Source organism: Pempheris klunzingeri, chromosome 14 (genome assembly GCF_042242105.1).
Source record: "Pempheris klunzingeri isolate RE-2024b chromosome 14, fPemKlu1.hap1, whole genome shotgun sequence".
Classification (NCBI taxonomy): Eukaryota; Metazoa; Chordata; class Actinopteri; order Acropomatiformes; family Pempheridae; genus Pempheris; species Pempheris klunzingeri.
The window spans coordinates 8,436,440-8,458,751 of record NC_092025.1 but is presented as its reverse complement, the minus strand read 5'-3'; the positions used below and the strand labels follow the sequence as shown (position 1 = coordinate 8,458,751).

General features: G+C 40.8%; 2 protein-coding genes across 2 annotated transcripts; one reads left to right on the top strand and one right to left on the bottom strand.

Moving 5' to 3' along the window:
* Positions 1 to 3,356: 3,356 nt before the first annotated feature.
* Positions 3,357 to 16,473, bottom strand: LOC139213129 (vascular endothelial zinc finger 1-like). The gene is made up of 5 exons (XM_070843757.1): positions 16,168 to 16,473; positions 8,034 to 8,779; positions 4,432 to 4,501; positions 4,155 to 4,317; positions 3,357 to 3,718 (listed from the first exon to the last, which is right to left on the bottom strand). Exons 1-5 carry the CDS (start codon positions 16,198 to 16,200, stop codon positions 3,360 to 3,362), a joined length of 1,371 nt encoding a protein of 456 aa, XP_070699858.1. The 5' UTR covers positions 16,201 to 16,473; the 3' UTR covers positions 3,357 to 3,359.
* Positions 16,474 to 19,422: 2,949 nt separating this feature from the next.
* On the top strand, positions 19,423 to 20,523 carry LOC139213195 (gap junction delta-2 protein-like). The gene has a single exon (XM_070843837.1). It carries the CDS (start codon positions 19,423 to 19,425, stop codon positions 20,521 to 20,523), a length of 1,101 nt encoding a protein of 366 aa, XP_070699938.1.
* The last annotated feature ends 1,789 nt before the right edge of the window (positions 20,524 to 22,312 follow it).

The following is a 22,312-nucleotide window of genomic DNA, read 5'->3' as shown; positions in this document are numbered from 1 at the left end:
GTTAGAGTGGGGACAGGTTTCCATTGGTTGCATTGTTTTTGATTGTATGAAACAGGTTGATTTGATCCAATAACAGGAGTTGTAATCTATCATTAAAACGCGTTCAATAAAGTGGAATATCTTGGTTGGTCACATGCAGCACTGCCTACACTAAATGTCCACTGCTGCAAGCAGCTTCTCTGCATGTAAGTAAGGAAGTGGTTTGAGCAAACAGCGGGCAGGCTGCATGATCTGAGTGACTCTGAATGTGGTGTGACTGTTTGCACCAGATGTGGTGGCCCTGCCATCTCAGACACAGCAGCCCTCGAGGGATTTTCATGCAAAAGGGTGTTTCGGATCGACAGTGGTCAGAGGCAGCTCTGTGGGTGAAAACAAACTGTCAGTGAGCTAGATCAGAGACTTATTACAGCCAACAGTAGCACCAGCAGAGTACAGCAGTTGTTAATGTTTTGCCCTGAGATGAACTTCTAACTTATCATCCAATCTTCTTTTATGCATTATTTCTTTAAATTTTGGCTTGTACTTAACTGCACTGTTTCCTCGTCTCCTGAAGAGCAGAACTGTGTCAAGACTTGTCTGGTATACACCCATCTGACACAGGGACATGTCTTTTTTTTCCCCATTTAAAATCTTAATCTGAAAAATCAACTAGTAACTACAGTAGTTCGATAAATGTAGTGGAGCAAAAAGCACATTTCCCTCTGAGATGTAGTTGTCATGGCTAACATTTGAGCAGGTGACTTCCAGCAGACATGAAGAAACACTTTCTACACTACAATACCCTGCAAATGTAAGTATAACATTCACACTCCTTTTAGCTTTGTTAAGGTTTCTACCAAAACATATGTGGATCTTTCGCTTGCTAACTTAGATGTTTCAAAGTTCTATTTTGTAGTAAATACAAGGAAAAAAACATCTATTTAATGGATATCAATATGCAGAATTTAAAGTGGTACGACACTCACGTTAGCCTTGAGTCAGTGTCGCTCTCTTCCTTTAGTTAGCTGTTCATTTTTGGATATTGAGAGCAACTGGTTGCTGTAAATGTAAAATCTGCTTGTGATTGATGGTAAGTATCTAGTAAAAGAAATTCTCTGCCAAAGAAATATGAATAAACTAATATAGATAGATAATAGAGGTAATAAACTCCGTCATGTATTTGATATCTGAACATTACTTCATACATATAAACACATTTGATAGTTTTCTTTTATTTAGACAACCCAAATAAAAGGCACATAACATTGCGCATGTTTATGTAATAATTTGACAAACATACATTTAAAAAAAATGTAGGAATGTTTGACCTTTCTGCTAATCAGAAAGCCTAGCCTCTCATATATACAAAATTACCATTGTTAATGTTCTAATACAAAAGATTTATAAAAAAGGTTATCTTATCTTTCACATCTATTGTAACTACCATATCCTTGGAACTAAAATAGTTTTGTACAAAGATATACATTCAACTGCTTTTCACAAGGGTCCTGGAATTTCCAATTATTTGTTTTCCTTAAAAATAAAGAGATGTTCAATTCCACAAGAAATGTTCAGTTTCTCACATTATTATTGTATCAAATTTGGCAAACAGGCTATCATAGTGTATCTACCTAAATGCATAAGAACGAAAAAAAAAATAGCTACACTAATATTTTGTTTAAAACAAAACTTGGGAAAAATGACAAACATGCATATTGCATTTTTCAGTATAAACTGAACCAACTCAAAGAGCTGCAACACTGTTGAGATAACATGGCATTCATTAAAAATAGTTAATGTCCAACAGCTACAGTGTTTGGGGTCATGCAACATCAATCTTGTCCCATTATTTTAATGGACACAAACTTGCATTTTATCAAACTTGTCCAGATCTCAGCCACATTACTACGCAGCCTGAGACTGAACTTGACTTTAAAAGGAAATGTAGTTAAAAAAAAAAAAAAAAAAAAAAAAAAAAAGGTACAGCATGTATGCAATTGCACAGTAAATGACTATTCAAATGGACGGCTACATTTAAAATCAATAATTATTGGACTTGTTGTTCCTGGTGGAAGTCTAGTCTTTTAACGTCACAATGCCAAATGATTTAGGAAGTCGAGAAAAATGAACACGGCGAAGTCAAGAATGAAGATACATGGTAGACACTTGGTAGATATACTCAATGTAAAAAGGAACCAAGCTCATGAGTGATGGGCTTCTGTGTGTGTTTCCTGAGTGAGGGGTCCTTAGTATCATGTTGGGGCTATCACAAATAAATGATTAAAAAAAAAAAAAAACAGTGTACAGAAGAGTCAAACAAAACTAATTAGTCACCATTGTGATGACTGTAACAGCCTGAAAAAGCTTCCCTACAAGGCCAGGCTTCTCTGTATTCAGCCACTAGATGGCCCTCAAGTGCAGGCGGGTTCAACCACGACACTTAAGTCTCCAATTTGATCTTTGATAATACTGCTGCTCACCTGTATGTAGGATATGCTTTCAGTGCAAGACTCATTCCATTGTGACTTCATGGAAAAATGAACACTACAAATAGGCAAATAAAAACAAACTTTGTGTTTCCATCCAAATAGAAAACAAAGTACAAATATTTCGTTGTCAAAAGGACTGTCGAGATATCCCCTTGAATGACAAAAGCAAAAATTAAAATGCTGACATGAAAATACATTACTATGTCAACTGTACAAGTTAGTCACTGTACCTCAAGAGCATATCTACTATCTGAGAAGGAAAAAAAAAAAAAAAAAAGAAGCTAGAGCACTGTGAAAAAATATTCTTCCATGCAAGTGGAAGCTGCTGTCCCTTTTACTAGACTCATTTCCTATAACATTAAATAGATAGTGATTAGCAGGCTATAGTTAAAAAAAACAACATACAAAGACACCCAGAGGCTTTGGGAGAGAACTTGGAAAACATCAAAAACAGCAATTTATAGTTATTGCCTTAGTCCATTTCTCATCTCCCTTTTACAAAAGCACAGGTGTGTTTTCCTACGGAGTCCTCAAGGGTGCTTGAGGAATCCTCTCCTCTCGTTTGTCATGATACAAATCACAGTTTCATCATTCTAACTGACTACACTAAGTCTTACGGCTGTCCTGATTTCAAGATAAATCCTACTCGGTTTCTACTCAAGCGTTCTGCATCTCGTGCCAGTCACGATTAACATTAGTCGGGGAGGTCGCTGTGAGCTCCTACTGGCCACGCGGCTCGTGGAAACGCTCACTTCGCGGTTTTGATGAAGCAAACGTGGTTCAGGGGGGAGAAAGAGCTGGGCTTAGAGGTGCAAATGATGAGGACAGGAGTCTCTTGTTTCACTTCATTTTCCCTTTCTTTCTGGCCAGTCCATCGCTCGCTCTCCGTTTTTACCAGGGTGGGGAAGAAGGCAAGACTTGGGACAGAAAAGACATGCTATCCACTGGCCTCATGGCGATGTTGAGCGGACCCATGTTCATGGGCATTGGGGTCGTTATTGCGACTGGGTGGGCTATATTCATGGGTGCCGTGGCGGGGATGTTGACGGAGGCAATGTTGACGGGCCCGGTGATGGTGACTGGGTGCTGGAGGCTAACCGGAGATGTGATGTTGACTGTGTTGGTGCTAATGTTCATTTGTGCGGCTATGGTGACCGGGTTGTTGCTGATGCATCGGTTCATCGCCGTGGTGATGGGGGAAGAAATGGTCACGGGCGTAGCTGAGGCAGAGTTGCAGACATCGTTACCGTCTGCAAAAACAAGAAAGAGTATTTAACTTTTGTTCTGCAAGTGAAAAAACAGCTGTCCATTGGTAAGAAATAAAAGGAGACCTACATGAGCAACAGCCTCATGACTCCAAGTGTAATCTAACGTAGAATAAGATTTTGACACTGCCGAAACATTATACCTTGTAATGCAACAACCAGGATTAGAAAAGGGTGATGGGAGTGAGTATGTAAGGCTTGACCCGCAAAAGGTGACTTGCAAAGTAAAGAAATACAAAAATGGGGCAGAAATTTTAAAATAAAATGATCAAAATGAAATTAAACACAGTAAAAAAACTAAGAGGGCTCAGAAAAAGAACAGACTATGAGACACAAAGACATGATTTCTGTTGGCGGTTTAGACAAGCCTGCTTAAAAGATCATTCAGACATTCACACACTTTAATGTTGTGGCGCCGTACCTTTGTTACAGGAGTTAAAGTTGGTTTGTCCGTGAGTCTTCAAATGGCTGGTGATGTAGGCTGCGCTGAGCATCTTCCCACAGATGCTACAGGTCACTTTGCCTTCATGCCTGATCATGTGGGAACGGAGTCTGTCTTTGGTGGCAAAAGCAGAGGTACAGGCCTGCAGACCCACAGCCGACAGGGCCAAAGGTCAGTCGGGTTCAATGCCACCAGCACCAACAATAATAATAACAACAGTAATAACAATAATGATCTGGACAGTAATGAGTCTTACCGTTACTTGACATTTAAACGGCCTTTCTGAGGAATGCACATGCTTCACATGGCAGCTCAAGTGGTCTGGCCTAGATTGAGAAAAACAAAACAATAACACGTTTAATCTTGTGAAGCCTAATGTACAATCTTTCTATACCGCGGCAACTGCAGAAGTCTGGAGGCATACGGATGTGCTCTGTTTGCTTTGATAATGAGGGGAAGAGCACAAAAAAAAATCCCTAAAATTTCCGTCAATAGCAGTTAATTCTCCATGATCAATCATGCATGAATTAGTTTGACCTAGTTTCAAACACGCACCACACTGGGATGGTAAAATTGTCCATTTTCCACTTCTTTTCCGAGTAAACTGCCAGTTTTGCACAACATTACACCACTTCTGTTTCTTTTCCTACAGCTTTGGCATCACTTACAGAAATATGAAAAGAATGTTATTGAGAATTTCCAGGAATTTGGTTGGTAGTTTCCTAGAATCCAAGACTAAATTTGTCCTTCTCTCTGAGCATTCAGAAGACACTATGTTGGCCACAAAGTTAATAAAAGTTAATACAGTGGGGACAGTGAATTATTGTCTTTTTGACAACAGATTACAACTGTGAGAAAGCATCAAATGCGTGTTTACAGTTGTGAAAACAATGCGAGGGATCAGCCTGAACAAGCATGATCCTGAATGACCTTTTAGACCTTAAAAAAAACCAGTACTGCATATTTCTTGCTTTCCTGCAGAACGTTGCACTATCAAGTGTGATAACGTGTACTTTGTGCACATTAAAATGAGAAATTTAAAAAAAAAGGACCCTGACAAAAACAGTTTTACTTGCTACAGATGATATTTTAGGACACCACAAATATTTGTACTATAAAAGGCAATATTGTATGGATAAAAAATCATTACAATGACTAAGGACTTAAACTAAAATCTTCACTATATATATATATATTTGCTGTTAACTTGAGATAAAAAATAACAGCAATTAACAACTACTGATGACAACACACTCCTCACTGTTTAATATTATTATGCACTGTTCACTGCGTAACAGTTGCAAGAAAACAGCTATTTGCCTCTTGACCTTTACAGTGAAACTCCAGCGTTCACAAATTCCTCTTGGCACTGATCCTCCTCTGTCAGCTTGTTAGTTCTACTGAGGCTGTGAGCTGAATCATGTTAGAAGTGCTATAATGGAGTGAGTAAGGGCTACAGCACTGGCAGCTGCTCCCAAACCGGAAAGTTTCATGCTGCTGGATTTAAAAAAAAATAAATAAATAAAAAATTACAAATAAGAGGAATCAGGTGAAGTCTTCTCAGTGGTTGCCGTGAACAGGAATCAGGTTTTTCATTCTTCTTTTTTTTCTGTCCCACTGACTAGGAGAGCAGACTCCACACAGCGCCTGCCTACATATCTGGCTGAGTGGCAGTGACTCAGTGCCCTGTTATTCAGTCCCCATTCTCACTTTCCAGTATGCTGATGAATCCCTTCCCTACGTCACTGTGTTGGAGGCATGCCTGAAACTGCCCTACACAGCACGGTGCTAGTGTTACAGCTTGGCTGGGATACACTGCTGATGTTTTTGTAGAAGTTGTGTTGCGGCGCAGAACTCCTCTGGTGTTGTCGATATTCTCCGCTCGCTCTGTGCTGATTTACATACACCAGATATTTTGGCTTATTAAAAAGCAGTGAAATGTTTATGCGCTGATGAATCGCGATCACATGGGCTTCTTAAACGAAATATTTATTCACTGTATGGTAAATGTGTTGACCTGAACATTAGCACATGGTTCACTGAATTCCCAGGGGAAAGAGAGTCTGTGACATGCTGGCGGGAACCGCAAAGTGACAAGTGACGCCTCCCCCTCCCTTGATACTCTACCACTGGTGCTCTCCCATGTGCGACTGTTTAAGCATGTGGTTGAAATGGCGTGGGGGGGGGTCAATGCAAGTACAAATCTAAACTGCTTAGCATAACTATAAACATGAAAACGCAGCCACTGGGGGGGCTGAATGGACAGTAAACAGCCATACAGTTGCTCCTCTATATGTAATCATGGTGTGACTGAATAATAATAATGAAAACAATAATAATTTAAAACACCACTTGTATGTGAAGCAGTCACATACGAGTTGTGCTACGAGCAGTTGGGTCACTGTTCGGTAAATGTCTGGTAAAGCTGAGAAAAATATTGCATCTGGCAATAACATTCTTTGTTAAAATAAATCCTGTCTTTGTACTCGCTGCCAATAAATAATGAATAATGAAATAATGAAAAACAAGCATGAAAGTTACTCTTCAGTTTAACCTGCCTGCTTTTCTTACTTAAAACACTGCAAAAGCTAATTAGTAAATTGTCCAAAAAAAAGGTATGTTTGAATTTCTTTATCATCGTGTTATTTTCTAATTCCATGCAGACAAGCCAAGACGTTTCTCTTTGACCCTGGAATGCGACCATCATAGGGTGAAATTACTTTGTCTCCACTACCATAAGAATAAATTAGATCTCAGAAGCATACTTCCTGTTTACAATAGTCGTGTTTGCTTCCTGTTACTTGCTGATTGAAAGCACATGAGTAAACTACAGTAGTCGTGACAGCAATCTTTTTTTGCCCCCATTTTCTCACCAATTTAGTATTTGCTATCGTCACTGTGCATTATCCATGTTGCTGCTGATCCCACTGCCTACCAAACATCTCCTTAGATACCGTTCATAAAAGCTGCAAACCTTTGCAGCGATTCAGCGGCCTCGACACTCGCATGTAAGACGCATCCCAAACAAACCATTGGCCGGTGCGGTGACGAGGACATGATGTTCGGATGATGTTTGTGGGAGTCCCAGGCTGCACTGGGCCTATCTTTGGAAGCAGGTTTACCGACTTGACTGGATAACTGTTTTGATTACTACCTGAAACAGTTGCTTCAGCTCATGCTCCACATTTAACTTTTTATGGCTGTTCAGTGGGCTAATTCTGTTTTTGCAAGACAGACCCTGAAAACAAATACAAATAAAATATTTTCATAGCTACTAACTGACACATATTAGTGGAAGTTCAGGCCATTTTATGTCTGATAATATACTAACTGTGTCGTGCTTTTTTCACCTTTATGCAACTGGTCTAGGAGTGAACGTAACTTATTCCACCACCTCAAGAGCTATACAAGGAATGTACAAAGACATCTGAAACGGGTAATATTATCTCCCCATGAAATCTGTCGCTAGCTCTTAGCAGCCATCCATTGCTCAGGGTTTGCCAGTCTGACTCCTTACGACAGCTCTGTCAAGTCCCATGAAGAACAACTGTCGTCACACTGGAAAAACTAAAGGGTGATAATTTGTTTGACTTTTTTCTCCACATTTTGTAAAAATAGTTCAAATACTGCTGTAACAGAATTAGAGAACTATCAAATAACTCATTTGTGGAAAAATACTGGTACGTTACTGTGAAAAATAACTTTTCAAAACACAAGATTATTTTAAAAACACTGTGTAAAAAAGTGAACATTTAAGAAACCCTACCAATTTCGTCGGGGTATCAGTCACAATATGTCTAACACAAAGAGACAACATTTTGAACAGCTAATCAAAAGGGCCAAAAATGTGATCCTTACCTGGAAAAGCCTTTCCCACACACAGAACATACATAGGGCTTGTGGACTCCCCCGTCATGAGAGCGAACATGGTAGGTCATTCGGTCCTTCCTTTTAAAGCGTTGCTGGCAGATGGGGCACTCAAAAGGCTTCTCGTCTGAATGGGACAGCTTGTGGCGATTCAGGTGGTAGACATCACGGAAGGCCTTGCCGCACATCTCACAACCATGGTTTTTCTTGACAGGTTTGGCAGGTTTCTTGGCGACATTTTGCTGCTGCACATTGCCCATTGCAGACGATGTCATGATACTTGAGGAAACAGAGGTGGTTGCTGTGGAGAGGATGCCTGCTACCGTGGAGATGTATGAGGGGTTGCCGTTGTTCTCTCGTGGCATGGTGGAGATCATGGGCACCATGGTGGGGGCTGTCTGGGCAGTCTTCTTAGGCCTCGACACCATCTTGATGCCGGTGTGGCTGGACTCATGACGCCTCAGGTGGTAGCTGTCGCGGAAGGCCTTGTTGCAGTAGCCGCAGACGAAAGGCGTTTTGCCTTTGTGTTCCTTCTTTATCACAGGCACTGGTGGCCGTATACCTCCTCCACTGGCCACATTGTCTTTGAGGAGATCAGCAGCGCTGGAAGGGGGCTTCTGGTCTATTTGGATGGGCAGGATAGGCTTCTGGTCAACTTGTTCAGCTCCTGCATTAAGAAGTGGCAGCAGGCTGTTCTGGGCCACCTGGTGCTGGTGGTGGAGGGCTTCATTTGCCTGCTGTTGAAATCACAAACACACACAGATAAATATTTGGTTGAGCCTAAATGAATTCCAGACATTTGCACAACAGCTAATGATAGTGAAGGGTGAACATTTAATGTAACACAAAACTGGGCAAACTATATAAAATGCATATCAATATTGGGGATTGTAGTCTTAAAACAGAAGGAATTCTCCACTGTAACATTACTTTCCAATGCCTGAAAAAGAATTACAAGTCAAAGAAAACAAGGGTTAGTAGGATGTCACATAATACAAAATGGCACTGGATCTGTCATTAACAAGGTTTGACGCAGCACGCCACTAATGCAAAAGAATCCAAATATACTGGATGAAAAATGATCCCATCATGACAGTGCTGATTCATCATGTGACTGCAAAGCAGGCATACCAAATTAGAGGCATAGCAGAGTCCAGTGCTCTGAGGAGCAGGCCATTAGCTCGGCCACAGAACTCAGTTAGAGGACATGGTGAAGTAAAGGAGTTAAGTGCACAAACACACATACACTATAAACAAATACAGCTCACTAAACTAGACAAAACACAGCGGACAACGGTGGCGCAACCACTTTCTGCATACGTGGCCTCCTGCATTGTGATATTGGGGTTCTGCTGCTGCAAAGCAGTGCCTGCAAGTACCCGTGAGATGAAGTGGCATTTAAGTAAGCAAACTTCCTGACTGAGGAGGTCAGACGCAAGTTGCATCTTCTGCCAGAGCCATGACCCAAACAAGATCCGTTTTCCCAAGACAGACTGCTAAAATAATCAGGCAGCTTCAGCTAAACAAAACAGCACAATATAAAAGGGATTAAATTCTCCTGAAAACTATGTGGCAGACATCAGCTTTTGTTACCTTGATACAATGCAAAGTCCTTCTTGTAGCTGCTGTCAAATTTAACACTTCCTACAATATAGTTACCTCAAAGTAAAAACCATCTGGCCAGAATAACCATGGCTTTTATGATGAAGCAGCTGCAAGCTATTTATAATCATAGCAGTTTATCAGCTGAGGTTAGTTATGTTTCAGCCATGGTTAAAAGTTAGTTTAAATGTAGATTTTGACAATTACACAGCTCAGATAAGTTTTTTAAAAAGTTAAGTTACTCCCCCATGAAATGCCTTGGATTTCTAAATTAATGGAGAAGTAGACACAGAGTTGCAAACAACTATGAGCTTGCACAAATGTTTGTGGTAATTCATTGGTCTGTATTAATTCAGATTCCTCTATGGTTCTGGCTAAACTTGTAATGAGAAAAATGCTTCTTCTTTTACTACTCAAGTTTAAGTTTCTAAGGGTGACTCTGCTGTCGTCTCTTTTTAAAGAAAGCCTTGTTTTAATGTATCAGACATAGAAAACCTGCGTCACATATTATCACTGTTGGTTCACTAAACGGACACAGTCAAGACAACTGTGTCGTCAACCACCGGCAAGAAAGGGCAAGGTGAAATGCTTGACCTTTCCCTTTGAGGTTCAATCATCCATCGAAGAAGGCCAGCCAAGAAAGGAGTTGCAAAAGAGCAGGCAGCGGACAGAAAAGAAAAATGAACCACACAATGTCCTCCTTATGTCATCTAGCCTATTGTGAGAGACACAAATCTGAGCAGTGATGCCTCAGCGGGGGATCTTTGTATGCTCATCTTCATTGATTTGGCTCATCTATTCATAGGACAGGGACATTGTTTATCCACACACTACTAAACTAAACTCGCCATCATTCCCTCATACGCAATGGGACCTGGGAATTTGTTGAGAATGCCACCAAGCCCACCCATCCATTTGTCTAAGCACCTGCTCACACTCGCCACCTTCCAGGATTAGTCATCATCATGCCAGTCCGCTGGCACACCAGGGGTTGGGGGGGGGGGGCTTTATGTTTGGGTGGTGGTGGTGGGGGGGGGGTACCAGCCGGGAACCCTCTTTGTGTAGCTTGTGAACAGCAGACATAGCCACTGCAGACAGCCTGCCTCTACACAGAGGTGCAGGGCCTGTAAGCTGCTGTGCCTTCATGCAGCTCTGACCATTTTGACACAAATGCGCTCTGACAACTGGAGCTGCTCCCTCATAAATAACATCAAAATGGAGGGAGTGTCCTGATGGCTCCACGGGCCACTGTAGACTTGAATTGAGCTCATGGTCTGAGTCAGATTATGCACTGTCTTTCTGAAATCTTTTGTGTCACACTCAGCACTACAGCTGCTTGCCAAAAATCTCGGTTTGTACAAAACAAACTAAAACTATAACTGCTAACATAAAAAGACAGATCACATTTCAGACAAGAAAAATTAAAACATAAAATATTTTTTATAGCATGTGTAAAGTCTCTGAGTTTGTTCTGGTTATTCTCTTGTTTACAAGTTCTGAAATCTTTGCCTGCTACTTGGGGCCTTTTCTGGGTTGACATGAGTTCTTACAAAACATTACTTTTGTAATGTTTGCAATCCTTCTGGATTTTTTCATTGCCTGTAAAGTGATAAATACTGCAATGATTCAGTGCCTTGTCTGTTGATGCTGTATGTTACAAACTGAGGTATTCTAATACTGCTAGGAGTCAGTAAAATGTTTTAGAGGATGTTTTGATATTTTAATTCTTTGGCATCGTGTAAGAGGTCAATGCTATTTCTAACCAACTCACCACGTTATCCTGCCAAAAGTACTGAAATCAGTGAGCCAAAACCTACCAAAAGTGAAAGTGTTTAATACGAGAGCCCATAGCAAACAGCTCCGTCAGGAATAAGGAACACAAAACAACTGTGAGATTGAATGTTTTAAAATCTATGGTACATGCATTACTTGGGAGCACAAAGAACCCTCTTGATTCAAGAGAACTGCAAACATTGCTTAAATGTGGCCACAGCTGGGATTTCATAAAGGAGGTACTGTATCTGATAAAACACTCAGATGGATGGTACATGACGAGGAGTTAACCCACATTTAAAATAGTAACCCAGTGGCTCATATACATACATATGTATATATATACACATACACATACATACATGTGGCACAGACTAGACAATATTTTTTTAGCATCAGAGCTATGATGAAACTGCTCATTTTAAGGAGCAAGAACAGCATCTCATGCCCTGAACTAGGATGACTGACGTCATACAAAATGTGCACTGACTTACAGACTAAGACTCTTGGCGACTTACAGAGACGGAGCCTGGACAAAAAGAGAGAAAACTCACTTTCCCTCCTAAAATAATCAGAGTGATTACACTGTTGATGAATAACGCCTCTCTGCTGTGCTGGTTACTTAAATGTTCACTTTTTCCGAGCTCAGTCACTTCAGTTGCACACATACAGCGACAAGAACACCTGGAAAGTGGTATTTCTGACAGTAACGCAAAACACTATTTGGACAAGTCACCCGTTTGCTCCAAGGCATTATTAGGACAATTGTGGAAGATGGTACACCTTTCACATGGCAGACATTTTCACTTGGCATAGCAGGAGAGCACATGTGTAATTAGGAAATTTAAAACACAACTGCATACCATTTTGGTGATCTGGCTCCAGGGCCCTGGTGTTGTGTACGTGGGACAAATGAGACACTTTTTTGAGGCATCGTTAAAGACATGCTAACCTTAACTGCGGTCAGGTTGCATCCACTTCTGGTGTTGTTGAGCCAAGCCCAACTTTTAATGTTTTGTTTACAGACTGCAACCCACTAATCCTACTCTTTCTACCTTTAATCTATTTTATATAAACGGTGACTCAAACTACTCCATGTCATTTCAAAGGGGTTCTTTGTCGTGATATTTTTCAAGTGCTTTTCACGTCCGTGGCCTTGTCAGGCGGCCACAGGCATGGATACAAATGAATAATGTTTGTTCGTTACTTGGTGTTTGACTGTCAGCTTGACTTAACGTGTTTTTGCCTCTGAATCCGAAAACAATTTCTGCAATTTCAAATATAATTCGAAGACTTTTCTGACACCAAATTCAATTACACTATAGGTGAATATCTCAAATGTAATTTTATTTACATTTTCCCAGCTGTTTCCCATATTAAAAAAGGAGAAATACTGTATTTTTCAATCTGGGCCACATTTTTACAACTTTTGGGTTTGAAATAACTACGAGGCATTGAAGAAAGGATACCTGCAGAGAAAGACCTTCAAGATCCTTATTGTTTAACCAGACACAGTCGGTTTAAAGCCAGCAGACCACATTGACAAACACAGTAATTTTACTTTGCAGAACACAAGAGTTGCTGTGACTTTGGCATTTTAACACGTACGTTTTTAAATGAGCAAAGTCATGAAATAACACAAACAAACTAAGCAGCCGGTGCAGCGATAGACCAGCAACTCCTTTGTTCCGCGAAGTACAATTACTGTTTTTAGCTTCATCAGTGGCTAAAAAAGCACTTTTGGTGGACTTTGATGAGTGCAGTAGCACCAAAGGATTACATTAAAGCCATTGTAGCCTGTTTGCAGCTGCCGGCTGAGGTGATCTACTGGACCAATTCCAAAACTCCGTGTGCCCAATAGTCACTATCAACCCAAAATATGTAGAAAACAGGGCCCAGGTTTCAAAATAAAGTTATCCTTTAAGAAGACTTCTACGCAAACATATCGGCAAAATGGTTTCCAAATGCACAGAGCATTTCTTTAAATCATGTTTATATGCACAGCTTTCTCTTAACCATGTTTATATGCCGTGCAGTGTCCTGTAAGGCCAATATTATTTGTTAAAGATGAGTCGATCTTTGAAACATTTAACTTTTTCAGCCTAGTGTGGCCACCTGTTGAACATCATTTTCTTCTAGACGTTTGGAAACGTATCAGCCAAATGCTTTGGTAAATTAGCCAAATTCCAGCCTCTGGAATGAACAGACTAGTAGCACTTTTTAATACATGTATCTGTTATTGTAACACAATTTCTTACAGTGTTTTTCTAGCACGCCACAGATCACAGTCTCAAGAGAAAGCAAGTATGCAGTTTCAGACACAGAAGGATTGCATTATGACTTTCTCACTTTGGGGCACTCTTTACCATTTCCCTGATACTTATCAACATTACTGGTGTATTTCTGCACATCCAGAGCCAAACTGGTCTAAACATGATTCAATATGGGTCTTAACTGTAACCCAACAGATATTGGATTTTTAACATATTCCACAGGATGAGATACAGCTGTACCTATGGTAATAATCAACCTCAATTACACAAAGTTATAGATATTTTAAAAACATCTGACAAAGTTGTTAATCATCATCTTTGGTTTTACACTAATCCCGTGCCTTTCTATAAAACGCCGTGCAGCATTTGAACGAAATGCTGCTCTTCTTATGTCAAGCCCCAAATGCTAAACGCACACAGATTTACTTGAGGCCGACACAGTAACAGTGTGAGGTACATAATGCATGCAGGGCTTCTGGCTAGATGCCAGACACTCCACAACAAGCCACACTGTCCAGCTGCCTTTTTTGTCACCAAGAAACAGTCCTCAAAGATGCGAGTAAGTGATCAGTCTCTGACAGCTGAGCAAAACGTTACTAATACCATAAAAAAGGTGACGTATTCTAAAGGCTTATTACAAATAGGAGAAAAGCTCTTGCTTGGCACAGCTAGCACTGGACCGGATAAGTAATGCTAACTTTGGTCTGTGTAGTAAGGCATGGTTTATCCACAGAGAGGAAACACTAAAGTTCTCCAATGGTGGCACTTCTACCGACTCTGCGGGACTGCTTAATGAATATCCTGATAGCGATGAGACCTTCAAGTTAAAAGACTTTGATCTGAGCCTCCTCTCTGCCAGACTCCAACAGCTTAATACCAGTTTGACACAGCAGATGGAAAGTGGTACAACACAAACATGTTTCTTTGGAGACGAATATTAATATTTAGATGAATATATAACAAGGATCATCGGCTGGCATTGGCAAGTGACTCAAAGATAACAGCTCATGATGTGCACCTGAACCTGCTCTCCAATTACATATGGACACTAAAATAAGAAACTTAGCGGCCAGAAACATCAACATCACAGGATGTAGATTGGATACTTTTCCATTTTTAAAAAAGCCAGTATTTTGTGAATGACACTCAGTTGCTGCAAAGTTCACAGAGGACGTTGTTCCCATGAGGAGTTTGTCACACCCACTAAAACATACTGAGGCAGAATGGCGATCCACTTGGGATAAGGGCTCTCTCTCTCTCTATATATATATATATATATATTATTGATCAACAACAGACAAAATGACGGCATTAAAACAACACAACAGAATCCGCGGAAAAAACATTTAATCGTTTAAAGCATCCCATTTCCTTTTTTTTTTTTTTTTTTATAAAAAACTGTATTTTCCACAGTCAAACATTGGGCTTAACGTTAAATCTTTGAGGCTTAGTAAGGCCATGGGAATAAAACATTTCATTCATTTCATTGAACAATAGCCTTCCATCTTAGTACACAGTGAAAACCACTAAACCGTGGCAGATATCACTCCCGACAGCAGCACTCCACTTTCCGGCTGAAAAATGGATTTATAAAATTGCGCAATGTCGTCGCTAATTTCAAATCTGCCTCCTCGTTGCTAGTGTTAGCTGATGTTGTGTGCATAGTTTGAATTCCTTTCCGCCGCGGTCCTCCTGAATAAACAGCTAGTTAATAAACAGAGAGCCGTGCGGTGCTCGTCACCAAGTCGTGTAGCGTTAGTTTTGCGAGCTCATTACGGCGGCCTCGCCCAAATTAAGCTAAATTAGCCGGCGAGTTTGATGAAGGCAGCCTAAACATCGTTAGCTAACTTGGCTAGTTGCTGAGGAACCGGCTGAGGCAAGCGGAAAGTTCACCGCGGACTTGCGAATCGCTGTTAGTAAATCTCAGGAGCGGATAACCTAAAGTCTACACTTTATCCAACCCTGTTAGCATCGTTCACTTTAAATCTACATTATCTGTGGTGTGATCCGCGTCGCAACGAATATTTACATCGGTCCATCTCATTATCCTACAGCGTCCGATCAAAGCCCTCAATCACAGGGGGGAAAAAAACAGGTCTGTCTCGATTGTAACGGTGCACTGGCGTCTCCAGCCTGACTTCAAATGATCCCGCATGTTTTGCTGGCTTCGACTTGGCAAACTTAAAAACACACAAACGCTGTCGAGTTATTCGCCATCCACTATCCAAGTAATCGCACGATAGCAAAACGAGCCCCATTTTTTCAAACACTCGTTGAAGAGAACTGATTTTTTGTTCTAGCGTCATTCCCAAGCCTCACAGCTGGAAGCCTGGATTCATATACCATTGTTTTGCTTGGTTACTTCATCTTGGCATTACTCGTTTAAAAACTGCTTTTACCGCGAAAATATCCCGTACGTACGTTTTTAGGGTTGTTTTACGAGCTATCCCAGTTTCCCTCCAAAAGAGTCAACTTACTTGAAAAAGAAACGTACTCCAGCTCGGCTCCATTTCCACACTTACTAATTCTGTAGGAAACCAAGTAGAAGCCTACAACAAAGCAACCAAACATGGCAGCTGAAACAACTTCCGGTAACCTCAAGGGCTGGACCACTTTAGGTACTATTTAGGGGGGAGTGTTAAATTTAGTACGTTAAAACGAACTATTGTAATCGTTTATCTGGATTATAAAACACAAATGCATCCATAAAGCATTTCCAATTGAATCTTATTCTAATTTATGTCTGCGAATGACTATATGAATCGTCTCTCTCCTGTTACAGAACTAATTTGTTGTAGTTTGATTTCTAAACACCCCTCTGAATGGTTTTTCGCTGATTCCGCGAGGGGCATTTGTTATAGTCGAGTACTGTCGCATGTGGTTGGGAAATGATTATGTTTCACTAACCCTCCATTCGTTTTTACAAGGTAAAATGGATTTGGAAAGCGGTGTGTTCTGTATTACAAACATTTGGCCCCGTTTCTTTCTGGTGATGAGAAGTGCTTCGGTTTAAGCGGAGCAGGCAATAGTCCGCATGCGTAGCAGTTTATTTTCATTCATGGGATGAGGATGAATGAAAACGAGAGAGCCCATAAATTGCACGTATTGCCTCCAGTGGACCAAAATTAAATACATTCAGTCTCCTGTTTGACGGTGAATACACCACTTAAAATAAATGAATCAACAAATCCAAAATGTTTTGCCCTTCTTAGAGGATATATGTTATATGTGTAATAGGATCATTTCCTTCATAATTTGATATTTGTGCATTTACGTCAGAAAATCTCCCCATGTGATTAATTAACGCACCCTGTTTTTTGTCAGGTGGAAATTAAGTCCCGAGAATCAAGGTTTTTCCAATGCTGTATATGAGATGTTTAGTAAGATAATTTTCACACATTTTTGAATCACAGTTTTCGCCTTAAAGCTGTTGATTTGCCAAAAATGCAATTTCACTGTGCAGGGGGAAAAAAATCTACATAGCTTCAAGCACATAGAAAATGTGAATTTCCACTTTCTGTGTGACTCGCCAGTGTTGAAACAGTTGAAATAATCTTGTAAGCATTCCTTCTACAAATGAGTTGGATGTGTGTGCTTATTCATGGTTCATTGCGGAATCAAATGCAGTTTTGTCCTTCATTGCCTTATATTATTCACCATCAAACTGTATGATTAATGGTGACCTCACATGCAGTGGACTCAACCCTCAGAAAGAGTGGTAACAGACATGCCCATGCTGGAAATGAATTATAGCTGCTTTGTAATGTCCTTATGTTGTTTGCACTAGTCTCAAACATGTTTCACACATTGCTCTGTAATTCAGTCACATGATAAAACACATGATGTGTTGTTGTGAAATATCAATAAATAAATCATATCTTTTGGAGCAGGGGGATAGGTCTTACTGGATGCAGTCAGACAATATCAGGATGCCTGTCTGTGGTCAAATTACACCTTCAACCTTGTAAACAGCCAAGAAAAAGTAAGCCTCTGGAGTTACAAGAAAAGTAGGAAATGCTAGATGACCTTCAGAAGCACAGAGGACTGTACTAGAGGCTCAGATAACCAAGACACACGGGACTGTATGCCATTCCAACATCTTTGATTCAAATCCAGCAAGGCACATACTGTATCACCCCCCCCCCCCCCGTCTCTCGCTCCATATTTAGAGTAAAATATCTTGATAAACAAAATGAAAAATGAACCTTCCCATTCAGCTAATGCTTAGCCAATGTGGACACAACAATCCATGTGAAGCCAGCAAAAGGGTGCTGTTTAAAGCTAATTACATGGGTGTCACCAAAGCAACAAGGCCAGGATTCCTTGGCAGCACCAGGCGATGTTTGCAACACACAGACAGGGAAGTAGCATGCCAAGAAATGGTGAATTTACATTATATACATTACTAATTTATCCTTATGTCCACTGTATAGGCAGACAAAAAGATCATCCTTATTCCAGTAACAACTTCAACAGAATTAAGCATCAAAATGATAATACCATATGGACCAACACAACACAGTTATCCCAGTATCTCAGATTGAGGAACTCCATAAGAGTTCAATTATTATTCTAAATCACATGCAGCCAAAGAAGAAGAAGATGAAGAAGAAGCTAAATAATAACATTGCTTTATTAGTTTTTGAAACAGGAAACACTTGGTATTTTATTACATTAATTCACACTTTTTTTTTCAGTAGAGAGTGAGAGAAAGCCTGGCAAAGTTGCCTTAAGTCCTCACATTTATGATTAAGATTTGAATATATTCTTTGCTCCACCAGAACAAAAACCTGAAAAAAAAAAAAAAAAGTCAAAACTTGCTGGTAGGCGTTGAAGGTTTCATCATAGGTGAAATGAAAATTGATTTACGGCGCCATGGGGATTCCTCACATCACATTTTGTGGCCGCCACGAAGAGCAAAGCATTAAACTCTGATGGGAAACTAGACTTTTAAAATTAAAGTGGATACTGATCCATGCTTGAATCAGTATTGTGCGCACTTGTTCCAGTATGTTCTTTGAACTCTCTGCTCGCCCGTGAATGGCTGTTCAGTAAAGGTGCCCCCATTGTACATTTCAATCTTTGTCCCACTGTACATTGAAAGCCTTTATTCACATACAGGGCAATGAACGTTTCAGTTAGAGGTAGGGAATATGTGTGGTCAGCCCATTCTCCCCCTCATCCAGCTCAAAAGACACGATAACGTCCAGCAACAGGCAGCTATGAGACTGCTTCCTCTGATACTTCTCCAGCTTTGGATAAGGAAGTCTCAGATTCTCCAAAGGTAAGCTCCTCCAGCGCTGAAGGACAAAATGACTATCATTTCAGCTTGTTTTCATTTTCAGTAAGACATTTTTTATGATGAAGTTCACAATGAATTCTTGATTTAGGAGCAGAGTTTAGATAATATTTTCTAGGGTCATTGAATGAAGTATTTTTGTGAAGATGAGTCTGATCATTTCCAGCTTATGTAATAACATACAAATAAAAAATGATAACTCAAGCAGCCGTACTGAAGATCATGCCAGACTGTGGCACACTCACATGAGGCGATGACACATTGCAAAAAAGCTATTTTATGACTGAGACTACTGAGTCATACTTAGAGCATGTTCTCTTAGGAGAGCAGGGGTGTTTGAGCAACCATTTCAGTTTCATTATGATTCACTCATTGATGAAAATATCCCACCTGTCTACCGTAACTGTGTTTTAACTGTTGTATTTTCACAGAAATGGGAGACTGGTCTATTCTTGGCCGCTTCCTAACGGAGGTTCAAAACCATTCCACAGTAATTGGCAAGATATGGCTGACGATGCTGCTCATCTTCCGCATCTTGCTCGTCGCCCTGGTCGGGGACGCTGTCTACAGCGACGAGCAGTCCAAGTTCACCTGCAACACCCTCCAGCCTGGATGCAACAATGTCTGCTATGACACCTTTGCTCCAGTCTCACACTTGCGCTTCTGGGTCTTTCAGATCGTTCTCGTCTCCACGCCCTCCATCTTCTACATCGTCTACGTCTTGCAAAAAATCACAAAGAATGAAAACCTGGAGGTTAAGGAGGCTGAAGTTGTGCCCAGGTCGTCACCACCACGTGAAAGGGACAAATACATAGCAGGGGATAGAGAGACGGCACTGGAGGCCGGCGGCCCTTATAACACAGCTTATAACAATGAGGTCTGGAGTTCACAGGAAGGTGAGTGTGAGGAGACGAATCACTTGGAAGAGGAAATGAGAGAGGTAGAAAAAGACCCAACCCAGCTCTCCAGCCAAGTCCTGCTCATCTACATCATACATGTTCTGCTGAGATCCATCATGGAAATAATCTTCCTCATTGGGCAGTACTACCTATTCGGATTTGAAGTTCCACACCTTTTTTACTGCGAGACCTACCCCTGTCCAAACAGAACTGACTGCTTCGTGTCTCGAGCGACAGAGAAGACCATCTTCCTCAACTTCATGTTCAGTGTCAGCCTGGGCTGCTTCATCTTGAACATCGTGGAGCTGCACTATCTGGGCTGGATTTACATCTTCAGGGTGCTGTTCTCTGCATGCTGTCCATGCTGCGACCCCGTGCACCAGGTGGAATTATACTCTGACAACAACCCGCTTCTGCTTGAGCTCAAACACTCTTTGCGGGGCAGGGTCATCCTGCAGACCGCCTCCACCGTGTCCAGAGACAAGAACGGGTCAAACCAGGCCCCGGCCATCTCCTTTGAGACGGACTCCACGCTGGAGTGCACCTCCAAGAGAAATCCAGATGAAAAGGAACGCACCAAGACTAGACTGCACAATATGGCCAAAATGGGAAGAGGCAAGAAGTCATGGCTGTAAATGATTTTACACTATATTTTTTATTTTGTGTCATGTATATATTCCATTGACTGCACTTGATTGAAATTGAAATACTTTCAGGATAGATCAGTTTAAGTAAGCCTTGAAGTTAGTTTTCTACATTTTTTCTATTGAATTATTAAATGATTCGTACAATTTTCAGTGAGAAACTGTGACAGATTCAGCATATTTGTTTCTAGTCGCAGACGACTCTCACCAGTGCAAGAGTTCTTAACAATATCAAGCTGGAATTTTTGAATGATTTGGAGATGTTGCGATTTATTCACCTCTCGTGGTTTATTAGGTGTACCGTCGAGGGATGCACTGATATCAATGTAGTGCAGCATTTTATGAAAACCTTTCTGTAAATATGGTCAAATCACTGTATGTGCTGTGATTTCTTCAAACATCCACTCTTACACTTACGCTAGCCTTGTTGAGCAAAAGCATGTACAATAAAGGATCCCTTGTAAATAGGCAGGCCCATCCTTAGAAGGTACAAGGGCTCTGATTTGATCTCTAGTCTTTATCTTGGACCGATTCTCTATTTTTAAATTAAAGCAAAGTCAGTGCAGTTAAACCCAGTAGGTACCTGTGCCACAGAGTGGGACAAAAGATGTGATTTTCTTGCACTTGCACAGATATCAGATCAAATTTAAAACCATCATCCCATCAGATCTCTACATGGAGACATGTGGTTGAACCTCAAGGTCTAAAGTGAGTCCTGACGAGCAGAAATGGACAGTTTACAGTTTACCTGTGCCTGTGCTGTACCTGCACGTTCACTGTTTCAGTACGTGAGAGACCAGGAGGGGTCACTGCTGTCCGGGTTACACTGGTGCTGCCTTTAGGTACTGTAGGAACTATTATCTCTCAGAGCAGTTTAAACATCGACGACCCAAATACGATTGTGTGGGGGGGAGCTCAATTTGGCACAATTTATCCAGATGTTTAATGTACAAATGGACTACATGAAAACAGTAAGCGAGAGATGGTGAAAATATTCCTAAAGTAATTATTTATTTTTTGTTGGTGTTCAATGTTGCATATAATACGCATGTAAAATGCGTCAACCTTTAAATTGGCATTTTGTTACATATAAATATGTGGGCTATTCTAGACATGACTAACAGTCTGTGTTTTGAATCAAAAACACAACCACGAGAGTGGTTGCATCCTTAAGTCTTTAATAAACGACCACAATCCTCGTATGTCGGAGCTTACGGCCAGCATTTGAAGGCATCACAAGTACATTTTCTCGCACCTACGGTCAATTCCAAGGAGGAAAATGCTGCAAACTTCAAGCAAGACAACAACGCGGTCATTTGCGGACAGTTACAGGTATGTGTGTGTCACATCTGCTAGTAGCGTTCTACTCAGTGTTATTTTAACATGAATGACATTTTTACACTGTCTGCTGAAAGTGTTCCCCAAGGCCACCGGTGCTAGAGAATGAGGGCAAAGCAGCTTAAAGGGAGAGCATTACGGCCAAGCCCTGGACTAAACCCTCTGTAGCAATAGCACATGTACAGTGAGTCCAGCCAAGCTAAAAATCAAGGATCCATTCTCATTTCCTGTGAAAAGTCACCATGACAGTATTCACAGAATTGTAAAGTGCTGTAAAGTCATTCTAAAGGCGTCCGAGTGTTCCATAGCCTCTCTGTTGTCAGGAGATGTGATTAAGTGTGGATTAAGTGCGAATTGACTGTTTATGGGTTCACACGTAGTATGTGAGACACAGCCTGCTGGATCTGCATGCACAAATATTCTAACGCCCAGCATCACCATT

Bases quoted from the DNA above. Each gene is read 5' to 3' on its own strand.
- LOC139213129 (XM_070843757.1), bottom strand. From the start codon at position 16,200: ATGGAGCCGAGCTGGAGTACGTTTCTTTTTCAA. The intron at 4,318-4,431 runs GTAAGACTCATT...GTGGGTCTGCAG, and splicing joins CGTTTAAATGTCAAGTAACG to GCCTGTACCTCTGCTTTTGC. The intron at 3,719-4,154 runs GTACGGCGCCAC...TTGTTTTTGCAG, and splicing joins CTTTAACTCCTGTAACAAAG to ACGGTAACGATGTCTGCAAC.
- LOC139213195 (XM_070843837.1), top strand. From the start codon at position 19,423: ATGGGAGACTGGTCTATTCTTGGCCGCTTCCTAACGGAGGTTCAAAAC.